General features: G+C 36.7%; 1 protein-coding gene and 1 pseudogene across 6 annotated transcripts in view; both read right to left on the bottom strand.

The window, feature by feature from the left end:
- The window catches only part of LOC131151742 (uncharacterized), a 76,364-nt gene that overhangs the window by 45,157 nt on the left and 15,100 nt on the right, over positions 1 to 16,107 (bottom strand). For all 6 annotated transcript variants that reach the window (XM_058103139.1, XM_058103140.1, XM_058103144.1 and 3 more), the window contains exons 3-4: positions 10,902 to 11,427; positions 3,825 to 3,975 (exon numbers count right to left, since the gene is read on the bottom strand). In XM_058103139.1, coding sequence (XP_057959122.1) covers positions 3,825 to 3,975; positions 10,902 to 11,427 — 677 coding nt within the window. The remainder of the gene's footprint in view (positions 1 to 3,824; positions 3,976 to 10,901; positions 11,428 to 16,107) is intronic.
- Positions 5,670 to 9,582, bottom strand: LOC131150313 (small ribosomal subunit protein uS5w-like; annotated as a pseudogene).

The raw sequence follows: 16,107 nt of genomic DNA, 5'->3' as shown, positions 1-16,107 counted from the left end.
ATCTTTAGTTTCCTGACAATACTATCTTCTTCTTAGAGGACCATAGGTCATCTTTATCGAATATTCTAGGGCTTCTTCATATTTTTGAAAGGGTTTTAGGGGCTAAGATCAATTTGGGGGAAGAGCAATATCACCACCATTAATTTGTCTGAGGAGCATGGTAGGGAGTTAGCCTCAGAGGTAGGTTGTGTCGCTTCAGATTGGTTGTTATCTTATTTAGGAGTGCCTTTGGGGGGTAAGCCTAAATCTGCTAGTTTTTGGGACCCTGTTGTCAAGAGTGTGTATAAGCGATTAGATGGTTGGAACAGTATTTTTTCTATAAGAGGTAGGATTACTCTCCTTCAAGCTTGTCTCGCCAATATCCTGTTGTATTTTCTATCTATTTTCTGTGTCTAAAAACATGACTCTATTGACCAAATAGCTCAAGCGGTTACCTTTAGAGGTCGCTTGCTTGTCGCGTAAAGTTATAAAAAGTAAATTTGGACTTGATGGGAATGGGTGGGATATCGATTCAAGTCTCAAATATTCTTCAAAAAGTGTGGAAAGCCATCTCTCAAATTCACTCCCTTATTATTCCCCATACTAAATTTATATTGGGCAGGGGCTGCAATATTTGCTTTTGGAAAGACCTATGGTTGGGGAATGTTAATTTGTCCATCTATTTTCCTCACCTATTTCGCTTAAGCTTAGGACAAGATGGATCTATTTCTTCTTTTATTGTGGAGTCAAGGGATCTTTTACCTTCTCAGTATTCACTTTCGGAGACCCTTGAACGACAGAGAGATGGAGTAGCTATCCTCCTTGTTAGTCTTGTTGAATAATTGTCTAGTTTCATTGGAAGCTAATAGTCATTCTTGGTCCTTGGAACCCTTGTGGTGTTATTCCTGCAAATCTTTTTGTGAGTTCTTGACTAGCTGTGGTTTATTTTTTCCTCTCTATAGAACTATCTAGAAGGCCAAAGTCCCCTATAAAATCAAAGCTTTTCTCTAGCTGGTTGTGCTGAATAGGATCAACATCAATAACTGGTTACCGACTATATGACCATTAAAGTCTCTCCAAACATATGTGTGTTTTGTTCCAATTGTTCTGAAACTCTCCACGTCTTTTCTAACATTGTGATTTCACCAAGAGCATTTGGAACAAGCTATTTAATTATTTTGGGGAATGTTGGGTTTGTCCAAAGACAGTGGAAGAGTTTTTGGCAATTTATTTTGTTGGTTTTGGAAAAAGAAAAAAAAAAAAAAAAGGGGTAAGGAGTCATAGAATTGTGCCTTATTTTCTGTTTTATCGGTGTGGATGGAATGCATGCATTTTTTTAGGGAAGAAGACGTCTCTCTTGCTGGTTCGGGAGAAGATTCAACATTTGGCTTCTCTTTGGAGTGTGGATAATGGGAACTTCCGGGGGATGCGCTTTTAGGATATTTAGCGTTATTGGCTTTCCTTGTTGAATTGATAGGGCCAGCTAATTATTTTGGGTTGTTTAAAGTGTTCTTTCTGCTTTTTCATTTTCAATTTTTCTAGTGTAACCCAGAGTTTCAAAAGGAGATGCCTTACTTTCCTGCTTGTACATTCTAATTCTATCAATGAAATTATTTTGCTATCAAAAAAATGACTCCCCTTATTCTAATCAAGAAGGTACGGAATCTAATGATAATGATAAATCTATGACTTCTTCAGATCATGCTTTACACGGGTATGCTAATCCTCAAACCATGAAAGCTAGTGGCTTCCTAAAGCACCAACCTGTTACTTTACGAGTAGCACTAATAATTTCATGGACACTAAAAATGCTAAACAGCTAGCCTATCCTATGGAGCAACTTGAAAAGTTTGATGCAAAGGTTGCGGATGAAAGGATCTTAACATGTCAGAGCAAGTATCCGAAGGTTAAACTTACTATGCAAAATCATGGGTTATATGATGATCTCCTTTTTCTGCCACTAGAAGACCATGAAGTCGTTTCGAGTATTGAATGGTTAAGGATTTTTAGGTAATATAGCTTGGAATTTGTCTAAAGGTTATAAAGTTCTCCGTGAATGGCCAAAGAGTGATTCTTAAAGGCAAACGTTGTGGTAATGTCACTACCATTTCAAGCCATCTTATGGAAAAGTCCCTTGAAAAGGAGCGATATCATTTCTTGGTACAACTTCGAGCACCAGAGGAGTTATAACATCAATCTGACCAGGATGAAGGTCTAGAATCTCTTATTTCATAATTTTCTGACTTATTTGAGGACCAACATGGATTGCTACCATAGTGAACACATGATCACTGCATTCCTCTATTGCTAGGTAGTGTTCCTACTAACATCCATCCTTATAGCTGTCCTTATTCTCAAAAAGCAGAAATAGAAAATATAGTTACAGAAATGTTAGATGCTAGCATTATTCAACAAAGTATCAACCCATATTCTTCTCGTCTTATTGGTGAAGAAGGATGGCTCTTGGTGGATGCATGTTGATTATCGAGCACTAACCAAGAACACAGTGAAGGACAAATATCATATCCCTATCGTGGATGAATTGTTAGATGAGTTGGGAGGTGCCCAACAGTTCACCAAACTCGGCTTGAGATCGAGCTATCACCAGATTCATATATACGAGAATGACATTCAGAAGACTGTGTTTAGAACTCAGGATGGCCATTACAAGCTCTTGGTTATGCCTTTTGGGTTAACCAATGCGCCTTTGACCTTCCAAAGTCTCATGAATGACTTTTGCCGACCTTACCTACGTAAGTTTTTGAAGTTTGTGATTATATTTTTTGATGATATCCTAATATATAGCCCATCTCGTGCAGATCATTTATGTCATTTGCAAATTGTATTCACTACTCTTCGTGAGCATCATCTGTTTGTCAAGAAATCTAAATCACAGGAAGTCTCTCATAATTTTTTCAATCTTAAAAGCAACCCCCACTGAAATCTTAAATATAGACAGATAATGCAACAGATACTAGAAAGACAAGCTTGAATAAGAGTAATATGAGATATGGCTGTTATCTTTGTAAAACTAAGCCTGAAACAGGTAACAACCTTCCTGACCGCACATAGCCAAAGAATTATGGGACATGGTTGTCTCCATGATGGCATCCCGTGGTGGCAGATTCATTTCCAGTGGCTTGTGGGCTTGGAAGGGAATTAATTATCGTACACTGGAGGAGATTGTTAGTTTAATCCCTAAAAATTTTTTAGTTAGAAGAGCTTTCAAAGGAAAGGAAGTAAATATCCAGTGGCTTAGATAGGTAGCTTAAAATTGTTCACTTTTAATATAGCAGGGCTTATGTTGTTGAATTGCAGACCTTTAGTTAGCCGATTATCTTATAATGAGATAAATCAAAAATCTGAACACCCTTGATATTAAAAAATATATGAAGCAAACAAGGTTCTTATGGATGCTCCGAATAAAAAATATTAAGCATCCACTACAATTCAGCCTGGTAATTCTCCACATATAAAGAACTAGCAATATAACTGCAGCAATGCACCGCCAAGACCCAGACAAGCACCATGCTCTTCAGTCAGTTCGTCCAGAACTTCATGGGAAGATGCACAACAACAAAAAATTGCAGATCTATTATAGTTACAGGAGTTTGGCAGATTCCTTCTTGCAAGGACTACCATGGAGCTTTAGGAAATAGAAATATGCTTGGACCGCAAAGAACTGATTCGAACCCAACACATGCTTGGTTTGGCATTGAGAATTATCTACTGATTCCCAAGAACAATTAAAATCTGATGGAAATTCCAAATCTACTTCTTACCCACTAACAAGAAACAAGAAATCCCTTGCCTACCACCAGAAATAAAAGTGAATAGAACCAAACCTGTCAATCACATCTTTAATAGGAATTTGAATGACTTCCTCGTTGATTGATTCAGTGCACTGCATTATATAAAAGCGAGTGGTTGTCTTTTCTTTACTTAAAGAATATACAATGTGGCTCTCCAAAACCAAAAGATCAGTTTGATCAATGCCTGTTCCAGATACAACAATGTCATCCATGATCAGAATGCTTTATACTCAAAAATTGTAAATAATAACAAATATAAATAACATTTTTTTCCACTGAAGAAGAATAGCATTTAAATAGAAAGAATGTACAGGATATAAGAAAAAAAAGACTCCATTAGCAAAAAAGCAAAAATAGAAACTAGAAAATTAAAATAAAACAGCATGGGTTGGGAGACTTCAACATGGTGTTGTACCCTCACAAAAGAAGGGCGGAGCGGAGAACAATTATATAATAGAGTTTTTGGATTTCACCAATGTGAATGCCCTCGTTGATCTCCCACTCATAGGTAAAATAGAAAATACAAAATTAAAATAGAACAACATGGGTTGGGAGACTTCAATATGGTGTTGTACCCTCACGAAATAAGCAAGGGCGCAGCAGAGAACAGTTATATAAAGAGAGTTTATGGATTTCACCAATGTGAATGCCCTCATTGATCTCCCACTCATGGGTGGCACTTTCACTTGGTTTGACACTAGAGAACCACCTTCCTTCTCGAGAATTGATAGATTCCTCATTTCAATAGATTGGGACTCAAACTTTCCAAAATCCACCCACGAGCTCCTTCCTAGGCCCACGGTGGACCACCTTCCCATCCTCATCGACACACAGGACGGGTCAAATGGGGGCCATCCCTTTCTGCATCGAAAGCATGTGGCTAAAACACAATGGTTTTGGGGACCTCATCAAGATCTGGTGATACCTGCTGCAAGTGGAGGGGAAAGCTAGCTTTATGCCAGCTATAAAATTGAAGGGTTTGAAAGAAAAGATCGAAGTCTGGAACAAAAGTACATTTGACAATAGTCAAGCAAAAAAGACCATCATTTGCTAGTGAAATCAAGGTCCTTGATGAGCAAGAGCTTAGACAATACCTTAATGCCAAAGAAAGGGCAAAAAAGGCATTGAAGAAGGAACTGACCAAGGCTATTCAAAGAGATGTCATGAAGACAAAAATATAGTGCCTTTTGGCTCATGCAGGGTGACTGAAACACTAGATTTTTCCACCAAACTATGAACACTCTGCAACTTAACAAAGGAAGATGAAATTAAAAGGAGCATCTGCAACTCCTATAAAATCTGAATCTGAAAATTGGAGACCTGTAGTCAAGGACTTAAATTGTGGTCAAACTGTCAAAATTTCGAGGGGTCCCGAAAGGAAATTCAGATAAAGATTCGATTTTGAATAAATTCGACCAAATTTCAAGATTTCGGTAAATTTCGAATGAAATTTCGAAAATTTTGGCTGTTCTTCTAAAATTTTCTAGAAATCATGAGTGGAAAAAAATTTGGAGGGGGGAATTTCAGTGCTGTTCTGAGTGTTCTCTGACTTTATTTTGCTTTTCCCCCGTGATTGTGCAAGTTGTTCAACTCGTGAGTGTATACAGTGGAAAGCAGATATTGTGCAGAGATGCTCTGCAGATTCAAGGCAATAATTCCACAAATTCATCAAAGGCTTAAGACCGGGCTACCACTACACAATTTTTTTCTATAAATTAGCTTCATGCAGCCTTCTTCTTCTTCCATCTTCAAACTTCAAAAACAAAACCGTAGATTCCAAATTTCCAGCTGCCTCCTGCCTCCACCTTCGAAGTTCAAACTCCGAAAAGCCCTAGCCTTCGGATCCCCTCCATGCTCTGACCCTTCAACCCTCTGCCTCTAGCCTTTGGCTTCACCCTCCACCTCCATCATCGTCGCACACTCGCAACCAGCAGCAAGGACTCCCATCGCTGCAATCTTCCTCTCGGCTGAGGCTCTCGCAGAGCTGCGAGCAAAAAACGAGTCATACGACCCAGCCGAGAGACTCGAGACCCGAGTCCACTGTCCCCGCCCCCTTCCACGAGCAGCAGCCAGCACCACGAAAAGAGAAAGGGCTGAACTGAAAGGCAAATCGCTGGTTTATCTTTTAAATTCCATGTTTTAATTTAAAAATTTTTTTATTTACTCAAAATCTCCCTTCTCCCCAATATATTTACAAGATTGCCCTCCTCTCCCATTTATCCCCTTAATCCTAATTCCTACATTACTACTTGCTAGTTAATATAGTAAATAGCAACTAGTAAGCTTAGTAACTAAATAATTACTATTATTATCTTATTATAGTATAAATTAATAAATTATTTCATTTATTTGAATATTTTAATTTCCAAATTTATTACTTAATAGAAATTTTGTAAATATTATCATTAATTTTGTAATTTTAATTTAATATTTTAATATTTCTCTTAGTTATTAATTTATCTTTATTTTGCACCTAAATATTTTAATTTTAAAATTGTAGAGTAACATTCAAATAATTTTCTTTTACAAATTTAGAGTAATTTAACACCTAATCATTATAGCTTAGTAATTAAATAAATTAAAGTACTTATTAGCTTAATATAGTTTAAATTATTTCATTTATTTGACTAATTTAATTACCATAATTTATTAGTAATTTTGTACATTATCATTAAATTTCGTAAATTTAGTTTAATATTTTAATGTTTGTCTTATTTATTAGTTTTATATTTATAATAAAACATCTCAAATAATTTTCTTTTAAAATTGTTGACTAATTTAACACCTAATTTTTTATTCATTGTAACCTTGTAGAAAGTAAAATTATCTACAAAAATGTCTGAAGGAAGAAAACAAAATCTAGCATGGGAACATGGGTACCCGATGCCCAATGTAAAGAATGGATTTATTTGCAAATACTGCGGAATACAAATGAAGAATGGTGGTGCAACAAGATTAAAAATGCACTTAGCAAATTATAACCCGCAGCATAATATAAAATTCTGGGACAAAGTACCTCCAAAAGTTAAGCAGGAAATGAGAATTGTTTTAGAAAAAAAAAACAACTGTTAAGACAAAGAAAATAGAAAGAATGGATGAAATAAAAAATCAATTGCATGGGAACTTGATGCAACCACAACAAATTGATGAAGAGGACGATGTTGACGATATCGCATACTCGCCTGACATTTTTTCCTATAAAAGGTCTGCATATCGTCAAGCATTCTATGCTTCAAAACAGACGAAATGGAAAAGAGACCAATCTTGTACGTTTGCAAGTAGCAAACAAGGAGGCAATTCAAGAGCTGGTAATAGTGGAGGGCGATCTCCGATGAGGCGATCTTAAAGTGTGAGAGAGCCAAAAACAAAGTCATATATTTCAAAACCTTCTCAATATTACAAGTCAAACGCAGCAAAACAAAAAAAACTTGAAAAATTTATTCAAATGAGATAAAATAAAAGAAGAAATGAATAGGTTCATTTCAATGTTTTTTATATATGATAATGTTCCACCTGAGAAGGCAAAATCACCTCATTTTAAAAATATGGTATGGGGTTGCCAATCAGCTGGAACGGGAGTCGATCCACCGAAACCCTATGAAATTATAACAAACTACCTTGATTTAGAGGTAAAAGAAATGGAAGGCCACGTAGAAGAAGTGAAGAAAAAGTTGGCCACCTATGGTTGCACTATAATGTGTGATGGATGGATAGACCCTACAAAATTATCCATCATAAATTTCATGGTTTACTCGAAAGGAAGCACAATTTTATCTAAAGTCAATAGATGCTTCTGACAAAATAAAAGACCATGAATACATATATTCCTTATTAAAACATGTTGTGCAAGAGGTTGGAAAGCAACGTGTTGTCTAGGTGGTGACCAATAATGGCAGCGCTTACAGGATAGCGGGTCTAAAATTAACGAAAAAATTCAACTTGTATTGGACTCCTTGCGCTGCCCATTGTATTGATCTCATATTTTAGGAGATCGGAGAAAAAGAGGCAAAACACAGTGATCTTGTAGGGGATTCAGATCACTAATTTTATATATAGCCATAGATAGTTGCTTGATAAAATGAGGGAGCACTGTCAAGGGGATATCGTGCGTCTAAGAGCCACACGATTTGCCACAAACTACATTACCCTTGATAACCTACAAAAAAAAGAGTACGTTTAAAATCTCTATTCACATCAGATGAATGGGCTAAGCATGCTCTTAGTCGAACAAAAATAGGTAGAGAAATTGAAAGCACGGTTTTTAACCATCAATTTTGGGATAGAGTGACAAAAGTTTGTAACATTTATGAGCCTATATATCGATTATTGCCTATAATCGATAATGAAGTATGGCCAACAATAGGAGTTGTGTTTAAAGCAATAAGGGTGATGAAAGAGGCCATTGAACTAGGTGCAAGAAGTGCAAGAAGGGCTCTCAAAGTAATCAATGACCGGTGGGAAAGAACCCTTGAACATCCTCTTCATGCAGCAGGTATAAAATTTCACTATCACTAGAAACAAATGCAAAATCACAAATAATAGTTTTACATTGTTCACTCACCTTAACCTCCTCAAAGTAATAGAGTCCCTCATACTCCTTAGCACTGCCAATCGTCTTCCCCGATGATAGGTCCTGAAAAACACAATAAGTGGGAAGAAATTTAGCAGAACAATTGGAGTTTTTAGTTAACTGGCTAATGGATAGTAAGTTGCAGGATAAATTAGGAACATGAAAAACGGACTCTAGTGTGATGGAGTAAGAAAGTCGAATATTCCCTTTGCCTGCGTGAGACGAGAGTGATCCATCTGCAATTTTAACTTTTAAATTTCCAGCACAAGGTGAATATGATGAGAAAAGATGATAGGCGTCGGTCATGTGGCCAGAAGCACCAAAATCAATAAACCAAGGCGTTTTGGATTTAGAAGTTATATTCACGGCTTGCAAAAAATTACCTCTTTGGGCTAAAGAACCCGAAGAAATATTTGTGAAAGACGAAGCTCTGCAATAACTAAACGAGGTCTTGGTCAACATATCGGTTTGCTCTTGGAATGGAGATTTTGAGAAGCGAGTCTCCCTCCAAAAGTCTGGTGTCAGGAACCCATAAGTCAAATCGTCAAAGGTAGCCTTGACGAAATTTCCAAGGGTTTTCGTTGAACCCCGAGATGAAGTGAACACATCCTCACACCCGGTGAATTGCAGAACCTTCTTCGGAACCCTAGCAACAACAATACCAACTCCCCGCGGTGCTGGAACCATCCGCACAGTAACCGACCCGCACTTTCCCGTGACCTTACACGGCACAGTATGAGGCAGCCCAATCTTGTTTCCCCAATACCCTCTCCACACCGGGATCACAAACAGCTTTGCCAGTATAATCACACCATGAATCGCCGTCGCAACTTCTTTGTTGCACTTCACTCTCAATTTGATGTGCCTATTGCCGTCACCGATGATGACGAAGGCCTTGAACTAGGTGCGTTGACCGGCACGAGTCTACTTCTGGATGGGCATGATCTTCATAACCTCATCCTTAAGGGATGAACCGATTAGAGTGTCAACGATCTGGTGCTCCTTGATGGGAAGAGAGTGGAGGTAGATCTACTCGAGGCTTCGGATCTTCCCTTCTTTCACCAACCGTCTGAGCTTTGTCACGGGAACCCACTTCTCTTCTTCGTCTCGCCAACCTCCAGCGTGACGACGCCCGTGGCTGTAGTCACTACATCCGCCACGGCCGAATCCATGGCCAAAGCCACGCTCTCCGCCTTTGCAGTTGACGGCGCCATCAGCCATTGCTAACTAAGGTTTAGAAACCCTAGCTCTGACACCATGAAAACAGAATGAAATTTCTATATTTCATTAATTAAATTTGTAAAGACCAATATACAATATTTATAATTCAATTAGAAGATCTAAATATGGAACTAATCTCCTAAAAAAATCTCTCTCAATAATATACAATATATACTTCCCTAAATTACTTCAAGATATTTGAAGATACTCGGGACTTCTACAAATACTGAATTTTGAGTTTCACCTAACTGCACCTTATATTGCTAGTTCTTCAGAGATTTAATGTATTTAATTGCTAGAAGTCAAATAATTTAATGCTCCTTTTACTAACCATTCGCTGGGAAACTTTTTCCTAGAGCACATGTGGTTCAAATAATAAATACGTAGAATAATGAAACAAAAAAATTTAAAGCAAAAAGGAAAGATCCACAAGAACAGTCAAGCACAGCATAGTAGTCAAATCAAGATTCAAATCGTGAATCGAAATTCCAATTTTGGGAATCAAGCATAAGGAATACATATTTATTTATCAATTATAAATGACATGCATATATCGATATACAAGCAACAAGAAAAATAGTAAAATATATAAAAATTGAACTTTTGTGCTGTTAATCAAGAAAAAATAATACAGAACTGAACTTCTAGTGTTCATTAACAATTAAAAAATAATATTTCATGCATATTCTTTCTCGAATTAAAAAATAAAAAAACAATTAACCTTTAATAATTAATTGAACAAACTACTTGAAAAACCAACTTTTGAATCTTTAAAACATAATGAAACGTGAGCACCACCTTAGCTAGTGAGCGTTTGGCTCCTTCTCAATGACAGAACATCACACCTCTCTAAGAGTGAAAAAATGGTTTTGTCAAGGCAACATTAGACCTAAAGTTCTATTTTCTCCTCTTTTCTAGCACAAAACTGGCGTAGACAAGGGATGGAGGGTAATCTTGTAAAAATAAAAGCAAAATATATACATATATATATATGTTGTTTTTTGGGGTTTTAAACAAGTTGAGTATGTCAAGATATGATAGGTCCAGAATCGTGTGAATCAATAGATTCGGACCGATTAGTTAGATTCACAAGGTGAATCAGTAGAATCAGTAACGATTCAGTTGTTTTTAGATTCAGTAGAAAGATTCGAATCGATTTGATGCGGAATTGATACAAATCGTATGAATTGAATCAGGAATTGTAAGATTCTAACAACTATGCGCACAGGCAACAAGAAATCCATAAGTATGACAGCCAATTGTCAACGATTTTCAACCTGTCAACCAACTAGTCATTTTGTATTGGGAAGATAGCACACCTGTTGCTTCCTTAACAGCTGAAAATGAAAGCTGCTGCAACACAGCTTCATCAACAATTGATTCATCTCTCAGAGGCTTTTTAATAATTCTTTTCTTTCTGTTTACGTGTTTCGGCTCCATCAAACCATCAGAATTGTGATTGAAGGCATCAAGATCTTTTTCAATGACTGACCAAACCCCCTGGGTGATGGAACTGAACAGCAGCAAGCAGTTCTCCTTCTTAGAATCAATTAAAAAAACCGAGACTTTGGAAACTGGCCATCCCTCTGTATTTGGAACATCTTTTGAAGCATCTAAAGTCAGACATATATCGCATGCATCCATAATTGTTTTCTCTGTCAATGAAAGCTGATTTCCCACATCATCCAATTCACTATCATTGGATCTTTGCATGAGTTTCATATGTGCTATCAAAGTTGGTTTCAAAACTACTGCCAATTTGCAAAACTGTTCAAATTCTAGAAACTCTAGCTGTGGATGTTGGTTTCTCTGGTAGTAGTTGTAAAGCAACACAACAGCATGCACCTGAGCCAATCCATCAGTAAGAACAAAACAGGTAGTTAAAAAGTGAAAAAGAATGACTAGATATATGTATTTTTCTGCATCAACCTCATGCACACATAGAGAAAGTGAACTTTCTATACCACCCACTAGTCTTTCCAATGGAGCAATGTGCAATCAAAACCAAACAGCACATCTAAACATCCTATAATGCTGAATTCGGAGACAAAATTTAATGTGAAAAAAATGCATATACAAACTACATAAGTAAAAAAATAAAAATACAAAGTTCAAATTGGGAGAAAAATATATATAAATAAATAAATATATATATATATATATATATATATAGGGAGAGAGAGAGAGAGAGAAACACAAAGGACAAGGAGAGCTATCCTTCATAAGTTAACTGAAAAATAAAAAACTCATAGAAACATGAACAATAAAAAATAATAATTCAATAAAAACCACTTGGACAAAGGTTTAGAAACTACAGCATCAAAAGGAAGCATTCTTCTTGGCAAAAGTATCCATCTCTTGTTTTCTGCTAATGGCATTAACTTTCAAATGATACACCATCTGTAAATGACAAGGGCAAGAAGGCCTATACAGTAACACAGCTGGTAAGACTGACATATTCTTTGGTTCAAATCCATGTTTTGCATGCTTCAAGCCCTAGTGGATACAAAGGAAGCATCCTCACAGAGTAGTTCTTACTCCACCGAGTCAAGTGAAAGAAAAACACATTATTTAAACAAATACCAAAACCATAAATAATAAATAATAAAAACACGCGCACGCGCGCGCACAAATATCCTCATCCCTTCTGAATTTCGAAGAGACTAGTCATCAAATTTCAACTTCACTTGCCAATAAGAGCAGCTAGAATATATATGTTGGATCAAAATCTAGCTAAGAAAGCAGACACATGATCCATACAATAACCAAGGCTTAAGTCCCACTAAGTGGGATTGGCTACATAAATCCTTTTCCACCAATTTGCATGATCTTGAGTAACATTCTCTGATAAATGGAGGGATTTATTATCTCATTCCAAGTTATTCTAGGTCCATCCCTAGCCCTTCTACTGCCACTCACACTAACTAGCTCGCTCCTCCTCACTAGTGCATATCACTCATCCACATTAGCATTGTCATTCAGCTAACCAGTATTATTTGGATATGTTGTTTCTTAGTTGCCAAATATTCTGATCCATAACACCTAGCTAGTCTTACGGCCATCTTATAGAATTTTCCTTTTCATTTGAAGGGCAATCAACAATCACAACACATCCAAAGCACTTCCCCATTTTACCCAACCTTCTTTAACTCTGTATCGTATCTTCTTCAATTTCTCCTTCAACATGCATAATATATCCAAGGTATCAAAATCAACTAGTGCTATCAATTTTTTTACCATCTAGTTTAATTTTATCTCCAAATATTCCTCCTACCATGACTAATATTACATTGCTTATTTCCTACTTTATTTCTAGTTTATCTTAAAGGCTCCAAATTCTAAAGCTTCTTTTAACCCTATGTATCGTATCTTCTTCAATTTCTCCTTCAACATGCATAATATATCCAAGGTATCAAAATCAACTAGTGCTATCAATTTTTTTATCATCTAGTTTAATTTTATCTCCAAATATTCCTCCTACCATGACTAATATTACATTGCTTATTTCCTACTTTATATTACATTGCTTATTTCCTACTTTATTTCTAGTTTATCTTAAAGGCTCCAAATTCTAAAGCTTCTTCCCTTTATTCTAACTTAGATTCTACTCCACCTCTAGTTTCATCAATCAAAACAATATCATCTACAAACAACAAAAACCATGAACCTAATTTTGGATACCCCCAACGAGTTCATCTATCACTAATACAAAAAGATAAGGACCTAAAGCTAGGGGTGAGCATAATTTGGTTAATACCGAATTAACTAAGTAAATTTCGTTCTATTCGGTTCGGTTTTCATTTTCATTGAATTTCGATTTTCGGTTTGATTTTTGGATTTGATTAATTCAGTTAACTGAATAGTATAAATTAATAAATAAAATATTTTATATATTACATATATACTAAAATTTATTTATTTTTTATATATTATATATATTAAAATTTTATATATATATTATATATTATTTATATTTTAAATATATTAAAAATCAATATTATATATATATATATATAAATATTAAATTGGTTAAAATTGGTTAGCTGATTCAACCAAAATTCGGTTCGGTTAATGAGATTTTTTAATCGAACCGATCAAATGTTCACCCCTACCTAAAGCAAACCTTGATGTACCTATTGTTATTGAAAATTCCCCAGACTCTCCACCGATAATCCTAGCGCTAATAATTACTCCATACATATCCTTAGTGACATAAATATACCTACTATACACACCTTTTTTTCTCCAAAACAACCGAACTTTCCTCCGTACCGTATCATTTTCTCTAAGTCAATAAAAATCATGGGCAAGTCTCTTTTCTTTTCCTTCAACTTTTCCATTTATCTTCTTAATAGCTATATAGCTTCTATAGTTGATCTCCCAAGGTCCCAAGCATAAAACCAAACTAATTTTTTGAAACCTTCACTTCTAACCATAGTGTTGTTCAATTGTTCTTTCCCAAAGTTTCATTGTATGATTCATGAGTTTAGTTCCATGAAAATTATCCAAAGCCAAGATCTTACCAAGTGTTGCTTCCCAAGCAAAAAAGGCAGCTTTGTGGGGGCATCTATCTTCCGAATCTGAGTCCAAGGAAAATTAAAGCTACTAGACTCCAAAGGGAAGAGCTTCCTGTAGAGGGTCTATCAATGAAGACACCCCTTTCTCATCTAAGGTCCGAACTGGATGATTAGTACTATACTACTATCATGGTGTTGGAAGTCGTAGAGAAAGCTAGAAGCCTATGAGATGGTTGAGTCTCCAATCTTCCACATTTCTAAGGAAGGGGACGTTCCAAAGAGAGCCCCTGATGTGTGGTTTGAGGGTGTTGCAACTGATTCGAGCATCTTTGTTGCAGGCAAGTTGTAAATGGCTGGAAATAAGACACTGACAGCTTCCTAATCAAACCACACATCATGCCAAAAATAAATATTGTCCCCATTCCCCATTTGGAATCTAATAAAACATAATAATTAATTAATTAATTAATTAATGAAATAAATCATTTCAGCCTTTACTGATGAAATTCCACGCCCAACACCATGTGGTCCACTAGTCTGGGAGATCCAATCATTATGTTCATGCCAATATTTCACAGCAATGATTCCCCGCCAAAGGTGATCCTTCTCAATCCCAAAACCATTTCCCTAAAAGGGCTTTATTGAAAATGCCGAGGGACTTCAAACCTAAGCTCCTAAATGAATGGGTTGCTTCACCATGCACCATTCGACAAGGTAAAATTTGAATTCTGCCCCAAAGCTCCCTCAAAGAAACCACCTTTGAATTCCTTCAAGTCCCTTGGCAACTAAAGGTAGAAGGGGAAGGAGGTACATGAAGTAAACGGAAGGTTTGTCAAGGACCCAAGGTGCTTTTAATGAAAGTACGTCTGCCAGATTTTGACAGAAAATTCCTTTTCCATCTTGCTAGCCTTTTTTCAAAATTTTTCAATTGCAGGGTCCCACACTCCTTTATCTTTGAGTTTGGCACTGATAGGTAGTCGATAGAGGAAGTTCCCATCTTACAGCCCAGAAGGCCAGCAAAGGAGAGGGGTGTCTATAGTTTCTCCCCGACCAGAATGATTTCACTTTTTCCAGGGTTAACTTTCAAACCTGAAACCACCTCAAACCCTACCATACATCTCAGATTCAAAAGGTGGGGAGGGTCATCCTCACTAAAAATGATAGCATCATCTGTGAACAGGAGATGTGAGACCTTCATAGACCTTCCATGCCCGCCAACTCCATGGCATTTGATCAGCCGTTCTCTAGTAGCTTTTTTCAACAAGAGGCTCAGCACCACCATCATCACAATGAACAAAAAAGGGGATAAAGGGTCCTCTTGTCTCAGCACTCTAGAGGAACAAAAGAAATCAGTAGGGCACCCATTGATTAACATTGAGAAACTTGGTGTGTTGATGCAATCAGCGATCCAATTACAACATTGCTCCCCAAAGCCCATTTTCCTTAGAAGTACAGAAAAGAAAGTTCCAGTTAATGTGGTCAAATTCTTTCTCCATGTCAAGCTTGCACACCACTCCATTTTTCTTTGCCCTGATATAAATATCCACCACCTTGTTGGCTATGAGGGATGCATCCATGATCTGTCTTCCAACAACAAAGACCTGTTGATGTTGCCCAATGACTTATAGAATGGCTCTTTTGATCCTCATAGCATGGTCTGCGGCAAGGATCTTAAAGTACTTCCCACCAAGATAATTGGGTGAAAGTTAATGTTGATTGTGTCGAGTTTCTTCAAGATCAAGGTGAGGAAAGTGGCACTAATGCTACTCACAAATCTACCCAATCTAAAGAATTCCTCAAAAGTGTTGATATAGTCATGTTTGAGCTTGCCCCAATTTGACTAGAAGAAAAACAAGGAGAACCCATCTGGCACTCACGCTTTGACAACATTACATTCTCTTATGGCATGCAGGATTTCCACTCCCTAAAAGGTCTCTCAAGCCATTTTGAGGTGGAGGGGCTAAAAGATTTAAAGCTGATATCGTCCACTACAGGTCTCCAGCTTCCA

This window comes from Malania oleifera, chromosome 3 (assembly GCF_029873635.1).
Source record: "Malania oleifera isolate guangnan ecotype guangnan chromosome 3, ASM2987363v1, whole genome shotgun sequence".
NCBI lineage: Eukaryota > Viridiplantae > Streptophyta > Magnoliopsida > Santalales > Ximeniaceae > Malania > Malania oleifera.
This window is presented reverse-complemented; position numbering and strand designations above follow the sequence as displayed.